This window comes from Montipora capricornis, chromosome 9 (genome assembly GCF_036669925.1).
Source record: "Montipora capricornis isolate CH-2021 chromosome 9, ASM3666992v2, whole genome shotgun sequence".
NCBI lineage: Eukaryota > Metazoa > Cnidaria > Anthozoa > Scleractinia > Acroporidae > Montipora > Montipora capricornis.
The window spans coordinates 37,128,657-37,149,308 of NC_090891.1; the positions used below are offsets into that span (position 1 = coordinate 37,128,657).

At 40.4% G+C, this 20,652-nt stretch overlaps 1 protein-coding gene across 24 annotated transcripts in view; it reads right to left on the bottom strand.

Moving 5' to 3' along the window:
* Positions 1-406: 406 nt before the first annotated feature.
* Positions 407-20,652, bottom strand: part of LOC138015423 (protein inturned-like) — a 43,707-nt gene continuing 23,461 nt past the window's right edge. For 11 of the 24 annotated variants that reach the window (XM_068862452.1, XM_068862454.1, XM_068862453.1 and 8 more), the window contains 19 exons: positions 19,625-19,749; positions 16,511-17,040; positions 15,611-15,696; positions 15,105-15,311; positions 13,802-13,917; positions 13,223-13,312; positions 12,809-12,886; positions 12,027-12,195; positions 9,864-9,917; positions 9,578-9,640; positions 9,335-9,460; positions 8,825-8,929; positions 7,707-7,756; positions 6,638-6,739; positions 5,525-5,682; positions 4,782-4,983; positions 3,912-4,098; positions 2,702-2,847; positions 407-1,755 (listed from right to left, as the gene is read on the bottom strand). In XM_068862452.1, coding sequence (XP_068718553.1) covers positions 1,650-1,755; positions 2,702-2,847; positions 3,912-4,098; positions 4,782-4,983; positions 5,525-5,682; positions 6,638-6,739; positions 7,707-7,756; positions 8,825-8,929; positions 9,335-9,460; positions 9,578-9,640; positions 9,864-9,917; positions 12,027-12,195; positions 12,809-12,886; positions 13,223-13,312; positions 13,802-13,917; positions 15,105-15,311; positions 15,611-15,696; positions 16,511-17,040; positions 19,625-19,731 — 2,682 coding nt within the window. In that variant the 5' untranslated portion in view covers positions 19,732-19,749 and the 3' untranslated portion in view covers positions 407-1,649. Of the gene's footprint in view, positions 1,756-2,701; positions 2,848-3,911; positions 4,099-4,781; positions 4,984-5,524; positions 5,683-6,637; positions 6,740-7,706; positions 7,757-8,824; positions 8,930-9,334; positions 9,461-9,577; positions 9,641-9,863; positions 9,918-12,026; positions 12,196-12,808; positions 12,887-13,222; positions 13,313-13,801; positions 13,918-15,104; positions 15,312-15,610; positions 15,697-16,510; positions 17,041-17,643; positions 17,841-19,624; positions 19,804-20,652 lie in introns of those variants that run through there. The other 13 variants (XM_068862467.1, XM_068862466.1, XM_068862469.1 and 10 more) reach the window with 7 other exon arrangements.

Genomic DNA, 20,652 nt, shown 5'->3' on the forward strand with positions numbered 1-20,652 from the left:
CAGAAACCGTGTCAAGTCTTTATTGAGCATGCGCAAGCCGTTGCTTAGTGACAGTTTCAAACCCAGGCCAAGACTCGATCGCACTCCTAGACGGTATATTGATTTTCGTACTAAAGGCTCGATTTTGACCTTGGCCTTGTCAGAAATATGATGCGCGCGCTGCCTAAACTGGTTTGACCTGAGTGACTAGCCCAGAATTTGCATTCAGACGATTTCTGCAGAGCCACTCTTGTTCGCCCTCTGTTGAGTTCTAGAGAGGCTCTGCTCGCAGGGTGGCTGGCGGGTTAATTTTCGAGATATGCGTACTTTCAGCAATTACCCCCTAAGAACAAACACATTGAACGTCCTTACACCAAGCATGAGATAGGAAAAAAAAACAGGTTGACAATGTCATCGCCAACAATAGTACCAGTAAAGTTAGTTTAATTCTGTATACAATTTTCCCATTTGCATATTCGGTATTTGTACAAAAATAATGGGATCTTTGGCCTGTACACTTAATTTTACGCAGTGGCAAGTACAGATAGGAATGATGCGACCTTTGCATAGTGTTAAATGGTAAAATATTTTGGTTTTTTTACCAACTTTAGAATGAAATGTTTATAAAAACCCACACCACGAGCAACCGGCCTTTTTTGCCGCACGACAGGAGCGAGAAATCTTGACTCGAAGGAGTGCGTGCGCGCGTGCGCACGCCATAGCCCACTAGTGAGTGAATTTCGTTTGTTACTGACAAAATTAACGAAAGTCGTCTTCAGCATCAAAGGCTTGACTCTAAAGCTGACTTCCGTATAGTTTGTCAAAATATCAGTCCTTCCCTCGAAATACACTCACCCAGAGAATCAAATTTCATCCGGGTATGTCACTCATAAGTTCCAACCATTTAACCCTTTAATTCACTAGTACCATGGATTTCTTTGTTGGGTTGTAATTAGAATATGGTGTTATCTTAAGATCACACCTCCTGAGCTGATGATACTCTTCATCCTCAATACCTGTCTGACTGACATCATTGAAATTGTGAACCGATCGGAGGTTTGTTGGCTTGATATCGCGTCATAGTCTTTGCTTCCTTTTTCACTCTGGAACGAAGACTACACTAAAATGACTTCACCGGTCGAAAAAAAAAAAGCTACTTCAGTCTATTATCGCCATGTCTGTGGCAAAGAATTGGTTTAAATGATCATAAAGAGAAGCTCTTTGAGTCATGTATCTTTCCCTTGCAAACTCAACACCAAAAGGAACCCTCTAAAACTTCCTTCTATTATTCTTCCGTAACCGGATTTCATATGGAATGGATCACGCTGAATGAACAAAACGGCAACAAAACGAAAACGATGAGGGACGACTCTTCACACACCCTTACTCATCCGTTGACAGGTGTAACTGGACCAAGCGACTTGTAGTGCCCACTCTAACGTAAATCTGAACAGTGATTGATAACATCGATCGAGAGAGCATGACAGCATGAGTTCGCGAAAAGGTAAATTTAAAATTCTGTTAAGTCATGCTGCCTTCTACCATACGTTTGCCTGATATGTCCAGTTTTGTGTTCTTCAAACCCATTTGGCGATCGAGTTGGCTTTCACTTGATTTCATTTTCGTCTTGTGCCTTTAGTTGGAGGTCATGTCCTTCGCGACCTTTAAAGTCAAAAACCAAATCCCAGCTTAAAAGCTAACTCCACGGTAGACTGGGGCACTGATGAGTGATGGCACACGTACAATTCACGAGGATGGTCCCCAGGAAAAAGGCGCCTAAAAAAAAGGCAATAAAAAGACGAGCTGTCTTAAGGCCCGTTTAAACGGTGTCAAGAATTGCTTGCTTCAACATGCATTCAACACTTTGTGAACCAAATGTTCGGTGCGTTTGAACAGGTCGTCAAACATTGAAAGCGTAAACAAGGTTGAAAGCTTGTTGAAAGCGTGTTGAATCAAGTTTAAATCGATTTAAACTTTCATTCAACATCGATTCAATTTTTCCTTTCTTCTCGAAAATGTCGAATGGTATTGAAGCCGGTTGTACACTCGGTTCAACAATTGTAGAACACACGCATGCTCACATCAGGCCGCAAAAGTCAACAGGGCGTAGTTATCTGGACCAGAGAGACTGGTTTCTAGTTCTTAGTTCCTCGCAATCAAATTTCGCGAAAGCGTTGGTTCTTTTGTTGGCGCAATGTTGGAACCATTTGAACGGCCTACGCACATCGTAGCCATGTTGGTGGACGAAAACAAAAGATCTCTCATTAGCTTCTTTTGTTCATTCACCAGAAATAGTACATTACCTCATTGCTTTCTTGTCTAGAGATTGGTTGCAAACCATCAATAGACGAACTTACGGTAGAGACGGATCATCCGCCAGAAAGGGCCTAGGGCGGAGAGTTCGTCCGACAATTCACCTGCACGCAGACTAGAAAAATGTCTGCACGCTAAAAAGACAAAAATGTGACGAGGCATGGGGGATTTGGTTACGTTTAGGAGATTAAGATCGAGAACAACTTTTTAGATCCACTTTGCGTGCTCTGAACAATCTCCTACAAATCAACCCTATTCTTGTACTCTGACCCCATAAGAACAGAATAAAACGTTACTTCTATGCGGACGCTACAGATTTGTAACCGAAAACTCGTTTACATGCGCAATCTTGTACTTGCAGTCAAATATGAAGACACTTCTTTTATCCACGTGTACAGTTCTTACATACCCAATAACCCAATACTTGAGGACACCGGAAGATTTCTTTTGCTCTGTAGTGTTCTCGGGTGTCCGATGAAATAGTACGCCATGTTCGATTACATCCTGCATTCCGCTAAATGCAAATGGCCTCCTCTGATCCTTTTGCTTTAACCTCTACGAGAGATAAAACAATCATTTACTATGATTACTTGGCCAAAGGAAAAAACAAAAAGGAGATGAAGATGATGATGATGACGATGTTGATGACGATGATGGTAAAGATGAAACTGACGACACAATAGAAAAGTAACGATTGTTTTTCGGGTGAGAAGAAACGATAAAGACAACTCAAAATACGCGACTTCAAACAGCATTCGAACTCGGGCCACATCGGTGGGATTGTTCTGACCTGAAAGGAAACCCTGTTCCCACAATGATGTAGAAGTGATATATTCTTTCAACAAAAAGTATTTCTTATCACTTTAAGTAACACTTAACGCCCCGACCTCACACCGTCTTAAACACGCACGGTACGTTTCTAAGGACCTCTCCTGACAAGTCAAGCATTTTTGTTTCCAGCCACCTCAATCAATTTGCAAAACCGCGCACCGGTGGCTCAGTTGGTTGAGCACCGGGCTGTCACGCGGAAGGTCGTGAGTTCAACTCCGGCCGGACCAACACTCAGGGTCTTTCAATAACTGAGGAGAAAGTGCTGCCTTTGTAATTACATCTGCAAATGGGTAGACACTCTAGTCTTCTCGGATAAGGACGATAAACCGAAAGCTCCGTCTCACAACCCTTCAATGTCCATAATCCTGTGGGACGTAAAAGAACCCACACACTTGTCGCAAAGAGTAGGGCATGTAGTTCCCGGTGTTGTGGTCTGTCTTCTGTGCTAAATCATGGTTGGGAGGGTAAAAGGGCGCACTTAATTTGGAGCCTCGCTCTGTTGTGCGACCCCCGCCACAGCCTGTTTCTCTGTTGTGGTGAAAGTGATTAAATAAATAAAGAAACCGCGTTTAACGAGGAATTCGCATGTATAGTGATCCACGTATACTCTTCAGAAAAAGCGCGAAAGCTCCTTGAACGACCAATGACCAATGATCATGTTAAAGAGTGCCGGTGGGTATTAGAAAGTTAAATAGCTGATGTATTTACTGGACCGTAGCCAGTGTGAACACTTTTCTGCCAAAAGAAGAGCCATAAGCTCTACCACAAATATCTAATTCACAACTCACCTGCTTGTAATACGGCGAAAACAATCTACGCATGGAGAGACAAGTTTTGTGGAAAGTTCTGACAACCTCTGCATGGATCACACCTGCTGATGATGGTGAATCTTCATCGCCTGGACAAACTACAATGCCATGGAACGAATCCCAGCTCAAATAATGAAATAGCGTATTGTCTGCTCCACAAGTTAACCTTACAGAAACAAACAAATGGAGAAAACATGAACAAGAACAATCTAAAACGAACCATAACATGTTCAACCAGGCCGGGGCTAAATACTACTTCAGGTCAGGCTTTGAAGAAAATAATTAAAGCTCGCGAATCTGACCACCTGTGATTTCATGTTTAACAATTATTCCACGAAGGCGCGTTGTATAATTAACAATTATTCCATGAGCGCGTGTTGGATATGAGATGATAGATAGCCAACGAGGCGCGTATAGCGCCGAGTTGGCTATAATCATCTCGTATCCGACAAGCGCGAGTGGAATAATTGTTTTATTAAAAACGCCCCCAAAATATAGAAAACAAGACTACAATAAAAATAAAAAGGCCCAAAAAATCACGCATATGCTTGCCGTGTTTGTAGATCATGATATAATGGCTCATAACCCATGATGGCTTAGCCAATCAAAACTCTCGAATTGCATTATCCAATGATCCAGTTTTTAATAATAGCTCATACACCATGATGGCTAAGCCAATCAAAACACTAGAATTGCATTATCCAATGATCTAGTTTTTAATAATCTCTAATATTCCCCTATACTCGAATATTTTCATTTATCCACCCCTCCCTGAAAATGCAGAGCCCGGTTCTTCCTTGTTGTTGACCTTCCCTCTTTCCCCATCCACGCAAAAATACAATAACTTACTTGGTGTTAACCATCTGAGACAAATCAGGAATGTTTTCAGGTAAACTCTTCCTAAATGTTCCGGCAGTATTGAGCGAGAACTGGGACCTCAATGACCTCAGTCGGCCTTTAGTGCCAGAACTGCCTAGACTTCCGGAACCGTCCGAACCTTTCCGACGGAGAGCCGATGGTCCACTTCCACTGTCATTAGAGTCCACTTCATCTAAAAAACAACAGAATCCAAAGTTGATTTAAACTTCCGTCTGAAGTCGTCTCTTTCGCTCTATGGCTGCATGTTGCTTTAATTAAAAATCTAGATTTTACAAAGAAAGGGCTCTTCAGATCTTTTGCCATCCAAGAATATACAATTTTTTATGCCCAATATTTCGCCTATCACCGAAACCAAAATGCTCAAAAGTTAAGAGAGAAGACTCGTTACAGTTCTTTGAACTGTTGAGGTCCATTTGTTTAGGAATAAGCAATTTTGCATATTAACCCTTTGACACCCACGAGTGATCAGCACGTAAATTCTCCTCACAATTTCAATGAAATATCAGTCAGACAGGTATTGAGAATGAAGATTATTATCAGCTTAACCGGTGTGATCTTGAAAAAAAAAAAAACAAATTTTCACGACTATCCAAAAAAGACATCTATGGTACTAGTTAGCTGGGAGAATCAACGTTTTGGTTAAAGGTATAAACAAGTCAGCACAGATGTATTTCTTAAGGGCTCGACGAACTGGGCACACTCACTCGCTGTACCTGTTTGAAATCTTAAGTTGTCCATGCTGCCATGTTTCTTTTGAGGTGTAAGAGATTCAGACGCACCCAGACTGACGGGAACCCTCTGTGTTGAGGTTGGTGGACTGAGAAGCAAGGCGTCTGCTGAGGCCAATGGGGGACTGCGAGGACTTCTCAAACTGTGCAAAGTATTTTAAATATCAACTTAACAGTCCAAGCTCACCACGTACACTTCCTCACCGCTCAATATAGACCCCACCCCTCTTGTCACTTGCTCAAACTACTACGAAAACCACCGATCTGTGGAATGAGCCTGAATTACCGAGCCACTGCCCAACCCACTTTCGCCTATAAATAGTTCAAATTATTGAGAGGTGTTGTGCTCGAAGATACTTTTCAGGCCAGGGAACCTTTCTTGCACTCAAAGTAACAGCGAGTCCATGGTTGCACTTGCAACCTCTTCGCTGGACAAGAACAATTTTATCCATTCCCCCCCTGGGACCCATGATTCTGAAAACGTATCTTTCCATTGTAGTGGTTGTCCCGGTACACCTTGAAAGCGAAAACTGGCTACTGCTCACACCGTGGGAAAGGAATTTCATCAAAATGTTTTACTGAAGTAGGAGGGGCAGTCACTCGATAATTCGAGCCCATTTCACAGATAGGTGGTTTTCGTGGTATTCATGCATTGCTCGCTTTTTCTAACAAGTTTGAGCAAAAACTCTCGCAGTCTCACTCCGACCGTGGGTTCTTCACAACACCCCCTTCCCAACAGCTTAGTTTTCGTCTTGCGGCCATAGCGACAAATGAGACTACAAACTATAATGTAACTCATTGAAGGCTGTCCTTTGAAAATCGGGCGCGACAAATACAGACAGCTCTGCACCCTATTCGAACATAACAACGCGCTAAGTACTTTTTAGTTACTCTTGGACCCGGAGATGATCACTCGCAATTTTGTTCTTTGGACTGGTCGCAGTTGTTCAAAAAGAGGATAGCAATATACGGTGGATACATCGCTATCCAATGGGTGACTTAACTGGTTTTGACCGCGTCTGTCGGATGAATTGTTCGACCCAACTTTACAACCTCCGACATCATTTATCCATTCTGTTTTCATCTTAAGTCTCATACCTTGCCTCACAAACAGACGGAATATCCATTGACTCGATCTGATGCAGAGTATTTTTCACTTGCTCCACGTAGTAAGCATTCGGAGGAGGGTGGCCTTCGGCCCTAAAACAAGGAGGGAAAAACTTAGGAAAGAAAAAATTCATCGACCCAAAATAGCCGTACCGAAACTGCATAATTCGCTTCTTTCGCTGTCCCTTGGTAAGAAATTTATTTTAGCAACCAATCGTGTTCTATAGAATCCCAAACCAAAGGACTATGTTTCTTAAGTTTAAAAAGATTGAACGGTTGCAAGTTGAGTTTTTGTTCTGACCAATCACAAAAGTCCACCTAAAAATGGGCGGAAAAACGCAGATGTGCATGTCGCATGATTTCCAGGTTCTGATTTGTTTATGCCAACTTTTTTTTCAGCCAATTGCTTATCGTCGAAACACCGAACTAACGTAGTTGCGAAATGACTTTCCACATTGAAATGAAAGCAACTGGCTTGCACAGCAGATGTTACTGAGAGGCGTAAGCGAGAGCGCGAAGCGCGGATACTTTTTCCTTCACTCGCGTGTCTCAAGCTTCGCGCTCGCGTCCCAAAACTCGACTGAACGCCCCCGATAACACATTAAACGGGAGCTAGAAAACAGCTATCTCAGGTGCCGCGCAGGCACAAATAAAGTATTGAGGCAGGAGGCAGTGTGGCCCAGTGGTTAGGGCGCTTGCCTTGAGATCCGGAGATCCCGGGTTCAAGACCCGCTCTGACCACTCCTTGAATTTGATCCTGGTAGTCCCTGGTTCAACTTCCCAGCTGCACTCAGCTGCACTTGTAAATTGCCAACCAGCTTGCCTCCGGCCAATTGGGATTCTTAACAGTTGTTGTTTCATTGGCCCTGAAAAGCCCCTATGGGGAGCGGTCAATTAAGTATGTATTGTATTGTATAATTGTGGACAGTCATACGTTCACTACCTCATTGTTCTCGGAATTTGCTCAAACGTTAGACCACGATCACAAAGAATATTGATGAAATTGTCTCAGAAAAGAACATCTGGAATTTTAACTCAAGAGTGTCCAATGTTCACTTACTTCTTGGAAATGCCTCCAGCTTCAAGCAATACACACATGAGCCAATGTTTCTAAAATCAGCAAAAGTAGAGAATCAGAAAAAAAGTGAAAAGAAAAAAGAACACCAAGGTTGTGCAACACTTTCTTCTGGCTGTCGGCACGACGTTTCCGAGCCTCAGGGAGCGAAACTCGTCTTCAGAGTCAAATGACAGATTTCACTCATAAGACAAAAGTCATAAGTAAAAAATGATAAGTCATAAGTCAAAAGTCAGAAGTCAAAAGTCATCTCCAGTACCAGGCCACGCCTGTCTCTCTTTGAACAGTAAGTGCTGCGTTTTCTAACGTGCTGCGTAATTTACAACTAGCATGGGTTGTGACAGGGCGCTTTAGGTTAGTCTTTCTCCTCAGTTATTTAAAACCTTGAGGGTTTCTAGTAACTGAGTTATCTAACTGAACCACTTTGCATTGAAACACCACACCAAGTTATTCCTCGGCAGAGAGGTTAGCTTGGTTGGTAGAGATGATTTGCAATTAACTGTGTGCGATGTTGAGGATTCACCGCACCAACATAAGATCTTTGTATAATGACAACTGCAAATGATTAGTCTAGACACTTTGGTCCTCTTAAAATTTGCGCTTCATCCCACATAACATATCTTCACAAACATACTTATTGCAAGAATGAGAATTTGGTTTACCATTGCAAAATTCTAAATAACCTACAATATTACAAATTTCACAAGTCACAAGCCAGCCACAGGAAATACCTATTAGCCACTATCAAAAATACCATAATACTCTTTGTTTGTCCCTCCAAAGGTTTGCATAAGCATTACAAGTTTCCAGTTTCCCTTAGGACCATTGTAAGTCCCAAGAGAAAATAAAAGCAATGCTTATGCAAAATTTTGGATGGACAAGCAAAGAGTATTATGGTATTTTTGACAGTGGCTAATAGATGTCTATCTCATATTGCTTCTACATATAACACACTGAAAACCATAGAAATTCCATTACCACTGTTATAAATGAACATGCATGCTTTGAAACTGATAGGTTGCAATAACAAACGCACATCTCAGAAGACCTCTTTTATGAAGTTTCCTTGTGCGGAACACTCTAAATGCATCTGTATATCTCACCCTGCCAACAATGAGAAGAAAATATCTCCCAGCTGGTTCGCGATAGTCATCATGCTTGTTTGTCTTGCTCTCCGATATGCAATCTCGTTTTCTTGTTGGGAAAACCTGTCAGGAATCAAAGAGCACTGAGAAAAGTAGGAATTGCTAGAAAGAAGAGAATGTTGAGGTGGGCTGGCAGGGACTAAAGCATTAAATATTGAAAGTGGAGATGTCAAGGAACTTACGAACTCAACATTGGGGACTTAAAAATCAAACAATTGCATCTACTAAGCAAAACAATGTCTCTGCACCTGCATTTTGAAATTTGCACATTCCTTTGACGCTTTCAACTGGCATCTACAATGTCAGTCCACAACAGAAAACTTTTTTATTTATTTTTTTTTTTTTTTTGGGGGGGGGGGGGGGAAGAGAGAAAGCTTGGCAAATTGGGGGTGGGGAGGTTGGTGAATGATTAGTACTGTACATGTAAAAAGTCAAAGTGTCATTCCACAAAATGCACCCTACACTAACCTCTCTCCAGATGACCAACTGACCAATCCTCTGTTCTGCACTCATGGCCAATAAACAGTGATATTTACAATATAATACGATATCTTCTAAATCTTCTCTTGGTAAGTGATTTGATACTAAATATCCCTGCAATTAATGAATCAGGGAAAAAAACACCAAGGTCAGTTGTCCATTGAAAAAACCAATATAATTTGCAAGTACATTTTAAAATTAAAGTCTTAAAATTAATGCTGTCCTTCTTACCTTATAAAAAATACTGGAGCCTAATATTGTATATAATCTTCTAATTTGAAAATAATCATCTGCCTGCAAAGGTTGAAGGAGAGACATATTGAAGAAACAGACTCAAAGGAGTACATGCAAATTTATAATCTTCAGAAAAAATCAACATTGATACCACAATGCACCAGATTTTCCTTACTTTGTGACAGCAATGCAATGTTCTTAATAAAAGAGTATGGACAACAATCAAGACCTGAGAGCATCATAATCAATATTCATCCAAGAAACCTCAAACAAAGTTACTCACAAATTCTCCATAATCAGCTGCCTCCAGTTCATTGAGACAACAGTGAACACTGACCTGTGAAAAGATTACAATTTAAACGAAAAACTACAGCACATGCCCATGCTAGACACATCACACAATATCGTTTACTTTTTTTTAACCCCTGTTCAAACCATTTCCTATCGACAAGTAAAATTGTCTGGCATTAAAGTGAAATCTGTAAGTGTCTCTCATGGGAGAGAAGAAGTTAAAAGTCATTCCATGAATACTGAGATCAATACATGTATTATCTCAGGGTGGCACTTGAATAGCTACTGAAAGGTAATTTGACAGTACAGAAAATGTACAAAAAATTAGGAAGTGTCTAAGTGACCAGTAGCAGGTCAAGGTTTTCAAATCACTACATGACAGGCATGTTTAAAAAAACCCGTTCGAAACAGGGCTGACAAACAGTATTTAAGTACAAGCACTTATTTTAAAATGGTTAGCATTCAGTCATTGTGGCATGAAGTACCTGTATCAGTTAAACACATTGAAAATTTAAAGCCAGTAGCTTGAGTTGTTGGTTGAGTGGTGATTAGAGTGAATGATTATGGAGAGATTTGTGTAGTCTTAGAGTGCCGAGTGGTCACAGATATGGATTTCATAGATTAACAGCTGTAACCAACAACTTTTTTAGCAGTCTAAACAAAGATAGCATTGAATACAAAGATCAACATGAAATTGAGAAATTATTGGACTGCCAGATATGGAGTATTTTCAAAATACTGTCCGGCTGCTGGACATCTAAACATGTCCAAAAAATAAACCAACAAACAAAACCAAAACAATATTGTGCAACATGCTGTACATTTTGGTACACTTATTCATGCCCTCTGCTAAAACAGCAACCTAGTAAGCTAGTAACCTAGCTTATTAACTACATTAATTCCTGGACAGTTGCTACCACTCATGTCCAGCTTTAAAGAGACTTCGAGATTGTTCACAGTGTCCCCTTTGTTCACTTCATGGCCATATCATAAGCCTCTGCTAACTGCTGTACAAACTTGGGAGAGCATAATTATATTTTTCCGTGTTTTCCAGACCCCCTTCTTCATACTACATGCCCTGCAGAAAGCCCTTCTCTATGTTTACTTCATTAAAATGTACTGTATAAGTAGCAGTTTTCTGCAGATGAAGTTAAACTCAGGCTTTGAAATGCCATGGAAATTTACAAAGGCCTGAACAAGTCTCTCCCTCAATTGAAGGATTATCCTTCATTGTCACTTTCTTCCAAATGAAGTATTATCGTTCATTTTGGACACTGAAAGCTTGATAGGGATCATGGAAAATGAACATATTTCTTTTAAAAGCAGAACCCTAATGTCTTGACTCGCAGGACTCGAACCTGGGAATGTGTAATTAATACCCCCTTCACTTAACCACTAGACTACCACATCACTAACTGCGAGGATGTCAGTTTTAATTAATGTCAATAATTTTTTCTTCCAAGAGTGCCGCTGTAAACGTGTATTAACACCCGCTAAGAAGCAAGCTTACACAGTGAAAAATGCCGGTTACCAAACTTCAAGAGAAAGCTAACCATTTTAAAATCAAGCTTTAGACTTAACCATTACTCAGCAATGATTTTATATATATACTAATTAGTTTTGGTAAATAATCGGCACATTTTCTATTCAGTTGATCTTTAGTGGTTAGGTGGATAAAACAGTTCCTTCGAAGCGGGTGCTCGGGTTCAAATCCCGTCCAGGGGCTGCTTTTACTTTTTTCTTTTTACTTGCTACCACAAGTCCTGGGACAGAGTGGTCAAAATGGAGGATAATACTTCATTTAAGGCAAAGTGACAATAAAGGATAATCCTTCATTTGAGGAAGAGATCGTGTTGGCCTGAAAGAGTGAACTAAATGAAAATGCATTAAGAGACTACAAATGACACAAATTCTCAAAAACGAATGATATAACACTTATTAAAAGTGTTCCAAAAGTGGAATCCCCCTTAAATGTCTGCTTTCCATCTCCAACAGATCTCTACTAGTAGTCTCTTTCCATTTCATTCCCTTCCATGGCCCAAGCCCAAATCAAAGCTCATTACAAGTTTTCTCACAATTTCACTCATCCGCCTTAATTCAAACGGATTGCAACAAATCATGTAAATCAAATGATTCTAATCTTTCATTCCCTAACCTCTACACTTAGTGGAAGATTCAGCCACTGGATTCCAGGAACTACATCAGCCAGCTTGTTAACAAAGTTTTCTTTATCATTTTCAGTTGATGGCTTGGTGAGGATTTTACCAAACAGTAACGAAAAGAGATGGTCCAGACGTGCTTTGTTTAAGTTGTCACTGAAAGCTCTGTACAAAGCAAAATTAAAGTGTCAACAGATCTAACTAAAGGTAAAATGAAAATTAACATGACATAAACACACACTGGTAAACACAGGGGGGGGGTTCCTCAGACACCTGGATCATGGACATAATAGAAAGGCCTGTGAAAATCTGTGCATTACAAAAACCCTTAGGAGAAACCCAAGGCTGCTGCCTAAGAAAATTGTCCGGGAGCCCTTCAGGCTTCCAACATTAAAAGATAGTAGCCAGAGTCATTTTTCCAAGAGCCCAGAATTAATTAATTCCAGCTGGGATCATATTTACAAGAAAGTGAGGATGAATCAAGTAAGGCGCCCGTTCGGGCTACTTGTTCAGAAACTTGGTTGCCCGCGCTCGCAAATAAGGCGCCCCAGGCAACCGGGCGACCATTAGGCAGCAACCTTGAAACCTGTTCACAACAGTCCACAAGTAGCTGTTTGATTTTCTTGCTTGAAGATGACAATTTTTTTATTGCCACCGATGAATCTTTTACGAGCTCTGATTGTTGATTGACTTGTGGGATTATCAATCAACCTTGAATGAATTCATACAAAAGTAGGAAGTGCAAAAACTCTTTGTCGCATTCATCTGAAGGTCATACCTTTGCATGGAGCCATAAGTCAGAGAAACAATTTGAGTTATGTCAGCAGTTATCTTCTGAAGGTGAACAAGAGGTATTCTGAAACAATAAATTATTAATGATCATGAAATTTGAAAACCCCTTGGTGACCTAAGCGAAAGGGGAAACCATTTTGTTTTCTCCATTTCCTCAGAGGTGAATAGTACTAGTCTTGCCATTCACTTCCAAGCTAGCCAATAAGAATACGTCGAAAGCACTAATCACTTCTGCGGTAAAATGGAGGATGCTTGTGAAGTACTGCCTTTGTAATTTTATCAGAAATGGTTAGTTAGACTTTCAACTCTTCTTGGATAAGGACTACTCCAAAAAAAGAAATATTTATTATCACCTCAAACTCAATCCTACATGGTATTAATAGCAAAATGAGTTACACACCTTTCTGCCGGCATGGCAATGACCAACACATCCCTGTTAAGTTTGGAATACACAACATGAACAAGCTTCTTGTCAAGGACAAGTGTGGAACTAAAACAGTTTAGAAAAAAAATCATGTAATTGCATGTAATTCATAATGCCATGAATTGAAAAAGTGGTACTAGAGTTAACATGCAACCCATTTACTGATTTATTTTGCCATTTTCTTACTTAACCCTTTAAGCCCCGAGGGGTTCCCCATTGACGAGTAAAATCGTCTGGCGTTAGACAGAGTAAAATCTATAAGTGCCATTTGGCACTATCGGGGCTGAAAGGGTTAACCCTTTAAGCCCCGAGGGGTTCCCCATTGACGAGTAAAATCGTCTGGCGTTAGACAGAGTAAAATCTATAAGTGCCATTTGGCACTATCGGGGCTGAAAGGGTTAAGACAAATTTCAATCACTGCTCTTTCATTTCTTTTTCACTGCTGTCAGTAACTGTACCTGAATTGGTTAATAAATTGTAAACTGGGTTTTTGCATGATGTATACGTATAATCCACAAAATGTTACAGCACATGTAGGTAAAGTGTAATTCATACCTGTTAGCAGAACTACCAGTCACAGATGACATGAGGTCACTCAAGGTCAGAAACATACCCCTCAGAGAAACCAACTTAGATGCTGCCTCGGATTTTGGATACTGGTAAAGGATGTCCTACAAACAATTTAATACTAACATAAAGGCCACATTTGCCCAAACTGAACTGGAAGTTTTTCTACTTTTTGATTTTTAATACTATCATTATTATGCAAATTTGTATGCTAATTGACAATTTTTGTGCTATGAAACTACCCAGGAAAATGTAGAGCAGATCACATAATACATTATAACTTTGACAACACAGGGTTTATTAATTAATGAGAGAAAACAAACACAATAGTTTTTTTTTTAATCCATTAAGAGCCTTCAGAATACCTATAAAAGAGAAGGCTACACATCTGGCGTTAAACAGAGTAACACAGGGCTCGAAATTAACGAAAAAATCCAGTCGCATTTTGCGATAAGATACGAAAATTTAGTCGCAATTTCGCAAATTTTAGTCGCAAAATCGCCGCGCTGCATTGTGTTGTCAGCGGTTTAGCAAAAAAATATGAGCCCGCAGTACTTGTGTGTAAAGAAACTGCTGAAAATGGCGAATGATCGAAGGAATGGAGCTGTGCACGTAACATCGCAGCTAAATTACTATACAATTACGCTACCTTCAGAGAAAATTCAGAGCGAGAAACAAAATAATTTTGTCATTTATTTATTTATTTTAGCAAAAGTAGCAGCAAAGTGGCAACTTCTAACCCTTTTGTTTCGAAAGAACGAAGGTGATAACAAGTCGCAAATTTGCGACTTCTCCCGATATTTTAGTCGCAAAGGGAAAAATTTAGTGGCAAATGCGACCGTATTGGTCGCAATTTCGAGCCCTGTAACATCGTCTGGTGTTAGACAGAGTAAAATCTCACTCCCAGGCATCTATGGGTTAAAGACTCTTGAGTGTTGTTCCAAAGTAAGGAAAGTCACATCCTACCAGGAAATGGGGTATCTTATCCCAATTTACACTATCTCACAAAATATCTTGCACTGTCTAGTCTTCTCGGATATTAAAGGATGACAAGCTGCAGGCAATGTTCATAACACTGTGGACCCAAGAACCCAAGCACTCTTGCTCATAAAGAGCAGGGCAAAAAGTTTCAGTTGTCGTGGTCTGTCTGTATATAGTCTACTCTCTGTTATGCCAACTGACCCTTGGAGGTCAACGTGTGTTTGGGAGGTTTGTGTCCTAGTGTTGACTCTTCATGGGCTTTGTGCCTAAATGTATCATTCTATAGAAGAAATGAAATGTGCATTTTAACCTGATCTGGTTGATTGTCCTCCTCACTAGAAGTTATAGTTAGGTACAAAGCAACGTGGGGTACATTCTTTAAATCAGGTTTGGACAGGACTGGTAAATCACCACTTATTAACTTTATGAGGTGGCTGTCATTCTTGGGTGGCACACGGTGATGAATGATTGGAGATGATAGCTTGGACTGTATAACTCTTTCAATTGCAAGTGTAATCTGCAAGTAAAATTGTTCAGTTGTGTTTTAAGTTTCATCACCTTATTGCAAATAATATTAATTTTAACAATGCTTGACAAGGGTTAGTCAAAAACATATCTATTGTTTTAATAAGAAAGTTAATTAAAATAAATTTCAATAAAGGTGGACAATCCTGATAATAATATTTATAATAATAATGATAATTACACACTGCACATAATAATAATAATAATAATATTAATATTAATATTAATAATAATAATAATAATAATAATCTTTAACTTTCACTCTTTAAATTAAACAAGGTGAAGACGTACCTCCATTCGCCCAGTAATGGCAGCAAGTATAGTGTGAACATTGCTGGAATTCAGATCAAGTTTATTTAAAGACAGAAGTACATCGCCTGTAATAATAAATTAAAAAATAAGAAAGTGATAAGGCAACAGTTTGTGGTATTTCCAATTCTATCAATTTCCAAACATTAAACTGTTTACTTGTCTTGTATCCTGGCAAGCCAAAAATCTGTATACCAACAGATAAAAGTTTAAAAACTATTTACACTTGGAACATCTACAAAACCTGTGAGTAGCTGTCCACAAAATGCTTAAAATGTATGTTTTAAGGCACCTCTTGAAACTTTCGATAGAATTTGACTTGTGTACTGTAAGGCATTGCTAGAAATTATTCCATAACCTTGGGCCGCATAAACATGTACACTAAATGCCAACAAAAAATGTGGGACAGGAATGCAGTGACAATGAACATGGAGAGACAGGAATGTGACAATGTTAAACTCGAGAATCCAGGGACTAGGAACGTACTTTTAAAGAATACCACACAAGGGGTTCTATAAAAGAAGCAATTCCAAAATGACTGGCTATGAACCCCCTCCATAAAAGTCCCGTATCCATGTGTACCTGTGTCCCAAAGTTCTTGTCCCACTTTTGGACACAGCGAAATCCAACCCTGATTTCAAAATTTTCTTTCAGGTGAAAACACTACAGCAGTGAGTATCTGCAGAGAACATAATTAGAGGTCTTGCACTTGTTTAATGATCATTCCTTAAATTGCCAATTTTTTTAAAACAGTGTCCACTTCCTCATTTTCGAAATACATCTCCCTGCACTCTCCAGAGGAATAATATTGGGCCCTTGAGTGCATATTACAGCCTCTTAAGATTGCATGACTAAAATTAATTACACAAGACAAGTGCATACCAATTCTAAGTTCTCCACTGCGCAATGCAGGACCGTCAGGAACAAATCCCTTGATAAATAATCTTGATCCAGAGTAGCTGTCATTTTGGGATAATTTCCCAGCCTTGTCTCTTCCAGGAATGATCCCAAGCAGAGTTTCAAGCCCATTCTTTGATCCCGCTTGAACTTTTGGAGGTACAACAATAAGTTGAACATCTCTCTTGAAAAAACTCCCGGTCAATTTGTTGACATTGTTAAGACCTTCCACCGTCTCTTCAGAACTCGAATGTTTCGAGATCTTTTCGTTGTTGACTTTGTCGTCGGCTTTGTCGCGTTTTGACAATCCAGGTATAATTTTCTTAACCGAGGTTAGATTTCGAAGACCGTGCTTGCTCTTGTCCTTGTCTCTGTCATCTTGGCCTTTCCGAGATATATCTAACTCTTCCATCGATTCCTGCAGCTCATTTGAAGATGGTTCATCAAATGGTTCGATGTAAAAAACATCACCTTTTTCCTTTATGTGTCCTGCCCATGGGGGTTCCTCGTATCTACTAACGATATTTTAAATGCATGATGAGAGAAATGGACTTGGAATCTACATAAATTATATACGCTATTATACGCGATACAGACACTTCAAAGCGATCGTTATCAAATTCACTAGAGCCTATCGTTTTGCAACGTAAAAGACGTGATAAATTTCTTGTATCGGCCGGGAAAATTTACACAAGACACGACAAAGTAAAGTCTACAGTTTATCATCGAATTTACCTAAAGGCATACCATTTGACCTATCGGCGATTAGGAGCTTAAATCGAAAAATAATAATGATAGGTCTTTAATAATGTCTTCAACAACGATAATGTCACGTTCACAAATTATAAAGAAATCAACCATCGTCCCAATACGCAAACCGGGGCGGTACTCGTAAATTCAATTTTAAAACTTCAAGCTTACATAATTGACAGCAAAGTTTTGTTTTTGTTTTCTAAATAATTCATTGTTAACTTTTACAAAGCTAAAATAGCAAACTGTAAATTCATTTAACGCTCGTTGCTTAGAATTTCTTAATTGACTACAAAAATGGAGATCAGATTATTAAAAGCAATTAGTTTGCAGGCCTGCACGTACACAAAATTTTCAACGATGCTTACAAGGGTTCAGCGCGAAAATGAAGCTCTTGCCTTGAGCAGTGCTCGCATTCTTCTTCTGAGGACTCATCCTCATATGGCGAATAATTATAATATTGGCCACCATACATATTTCAACCACAATCTCCAAATTCACTCATGTTTCGTCTCGTGAAACAAAATCGTCCGCCATGTTCCCCAAACGAAAACTATCGGCCGCCTGCCGAGAATTCACCGAGGTATTCCGCTGGACGACGAAAATATAAACAAAAGTTCTTTATGCCTTTCGATAAACTTGATCAATGTTTTTTGGTTAAATAGAGGAGCAAATTCGTGACACACACTGTATTCTTCCAAATAAAGAGGAAGTTGTTTCTGCCCCGAGCAATAGTTATTCTAGGGTGACTAAATACCATTTTGACCATTTACATAACATCGAAAAACTTCGTACTTTCTAATGAACGGAAACGACAACAGAATGTATTCATTTCTCGCGATTACGAATTGTTTTCAATCATTGTCATTTCCTGTAGATGCATGTCTGTCAATCTGATCTTAGTTCCTCCATTCTTCCCATAGAATTTTTCAATCTCTTGACAGAAGGCAACAATGGCAGGAATCTCAACTATCCGCTAAATCTCTACCGCTATTCATAGAAGGTCAGAAGAAAATTATACACCTCAGCTCAGTTCATTGGTCAACTACATGCTTGCAATTTCATGCACAGGAAACATCATTTTTCCATTGCTTCTAGAAAAGAGTTTTCTTAGTTTACTCTGTACATGGGCTTAATTGCGTCCCACAGGTTACACAAGAAAAAGTCCGCAAGCGTGAAATCTTACTGAGGAGTTATGAATACTTTAGTCAAAAGTTTTCTGAAAGGTTTCCCTTGTAGCAGCATCCTAAATCATTCAGGTGGTGCGTTTTAATAATAATATGTGATCTGCTAATCGCCCTTTCTCGGAGACTGAATTACTAAGGGCGCAGCTCAACGAGGTCGGGCCGAAGGAGCTGTGCTGCCGGCTAGGCTAGGCGAGCCGCTCGGCCCCTGAACACGACCCATGTATGACCTCGGAGCACAGCACCACAGCCTGATAGAATAGGCCGGGAGTACAAGGAAGGGTTACGTTTTTGCAGCGTCAGTGTCAGTGTCCGTGTCAGTGTCAGTGTCAGCGTCAGCGTCAGCGTCAGCGTCAGTGTCCGTGTCCGTGTCCGTGTCCGTGTCAGTGTCCGTGCCAGCGTCAGCGTCAGCGTCAGTGTCAGTGTCAGCGTCAGCGTCAGCGTCAGCGTCAGCGTCAGTGTCCGTGTCCGTGTCCGTGTCCGTGTCAGTGTCCGTGCCAGCGTCAGCGTCAGCGTCAGTGTCAGTGTCAGCGTCAGCGTCAGCGTCAGCGTCAGCGTCAGCGTCAGTGTCCGTGTCAGTGTCAGTGTCCGTGTCCGTGTCCGTGTCAGCGTCCGTGTCCGTGTCCGTGTCCGTGTCAGTGTCCGTGTCAGTGTCAGCGTCAGCGTCAGTGTCCGTGTCCGTGTCAGTGTCAGTGTCAGTGTCAGCGTCAGTGTCAGTGTCAGTGTCAGCGTCCGTGCCATTGTCCATCGTTATTGTGAATGTGTCAGTATGAAGTATAGGTATCAGTGTCATTGTCATGGCTATCGCCATTATCCAATGTCCATTGCCATTGCTTTTACAATTGTGATTGCCACTACCAATGCCGTGATCATTGACATCGTCAATTTAAATGCCGTTTTCATTTTCCTTGTCATTGTCCATTGCCATGATCATTTGACATCACCATTGCCATTGTCGCTACCATTGTCATTGTTAAGGTCATTGCCAGTATTAGCAGCGTCATGGTCAGTGTCCCTTGTCTTTGCCATCTTCATGGCCATTGTCGATGTCATGGCTCCGTCAAATGTCATCAATATCCTGCGATCACCATCATCGCTATCATCATCATCATCACGTTGTCATGGTGATCAGCAGGCTCATTGTCAAAGATTACAAGGACGTTACCTTAGTTTCTGGGTTGCCTGTTTGGATTTCTTCCGTTTCCTTCGTCTCTTCTGTGGAGGCCATCTTGACAGCGTAGACGGTTTTGGATTGATCAATTCAGGATGCATTTGCTTTTAACTGATTATCTACAAGGAGGCAATATGAAGGATCCATTTAGTTAGCTTTTGGGTTTATGTTCGCTAGTTTTGGGAAACATGGGCATAGTCTTGAACCCCTTCCCAACCATTCTAAGCTCATTGCATCGATTTCGCGCAATTGTATCTTTAAGTGCTAAAAATAGGCACACGATATGTGCATGGGTCAAGGCGGAACATTTTTTGACTTTTATGTGCTATAATCATAGTTGATATTTAGGATAACGTGATGTTATAAGAAGGTCCAATGTAGGTAAGTTAAGGGGGAAGGGAGTGAAAAATGGATGCGGGCGGGGATACTAACTATGCTTACGCTTATCACGCAAGTGGAAACCGGGCTTTATGGTTCCCGCAAGCCCACGAAGTTTCCGAAACGGAAGATCGCGTCCGAATCGGAAATTCCGATTTCTACTCGGTTTCTGATTGCTTATCGGTGTCCCGATTACTACGCAACCGTATAGAGTTTGTGTGATAATTGACAATCATTTGCGCGTGCTCTCTTTCAAGTTAAGACTTAACGATTACAGATCCCGAATACTCTTTCACCTGGTTATATTCTGAGCTTACAAACTTGGGTGCGCTCAAAGTGATGCATTTTCATCAATTAAGGACGGTGCCTACTAATTCAAAGGTATTTTTACCCTGGTTTATGATTATGCGGGAAATGTAGTTCTTAACAAGTGTTATTGGAATCAGAAAAAAGGAAAATTGGGGGTAACCACGGATTTTTCAAGGATAATTCATGAACAATATTTGTAAAAAGCTTTCACCCCCAATTTTCCTCTAGGATACCAATAGTACTTACAAAGATCTATTTTCTCTGCATAATTTCAAACCGCACGAAAATATCCCTGTATTAGTATGCATCACCGATAGGAAATCCGAGTATCTCGA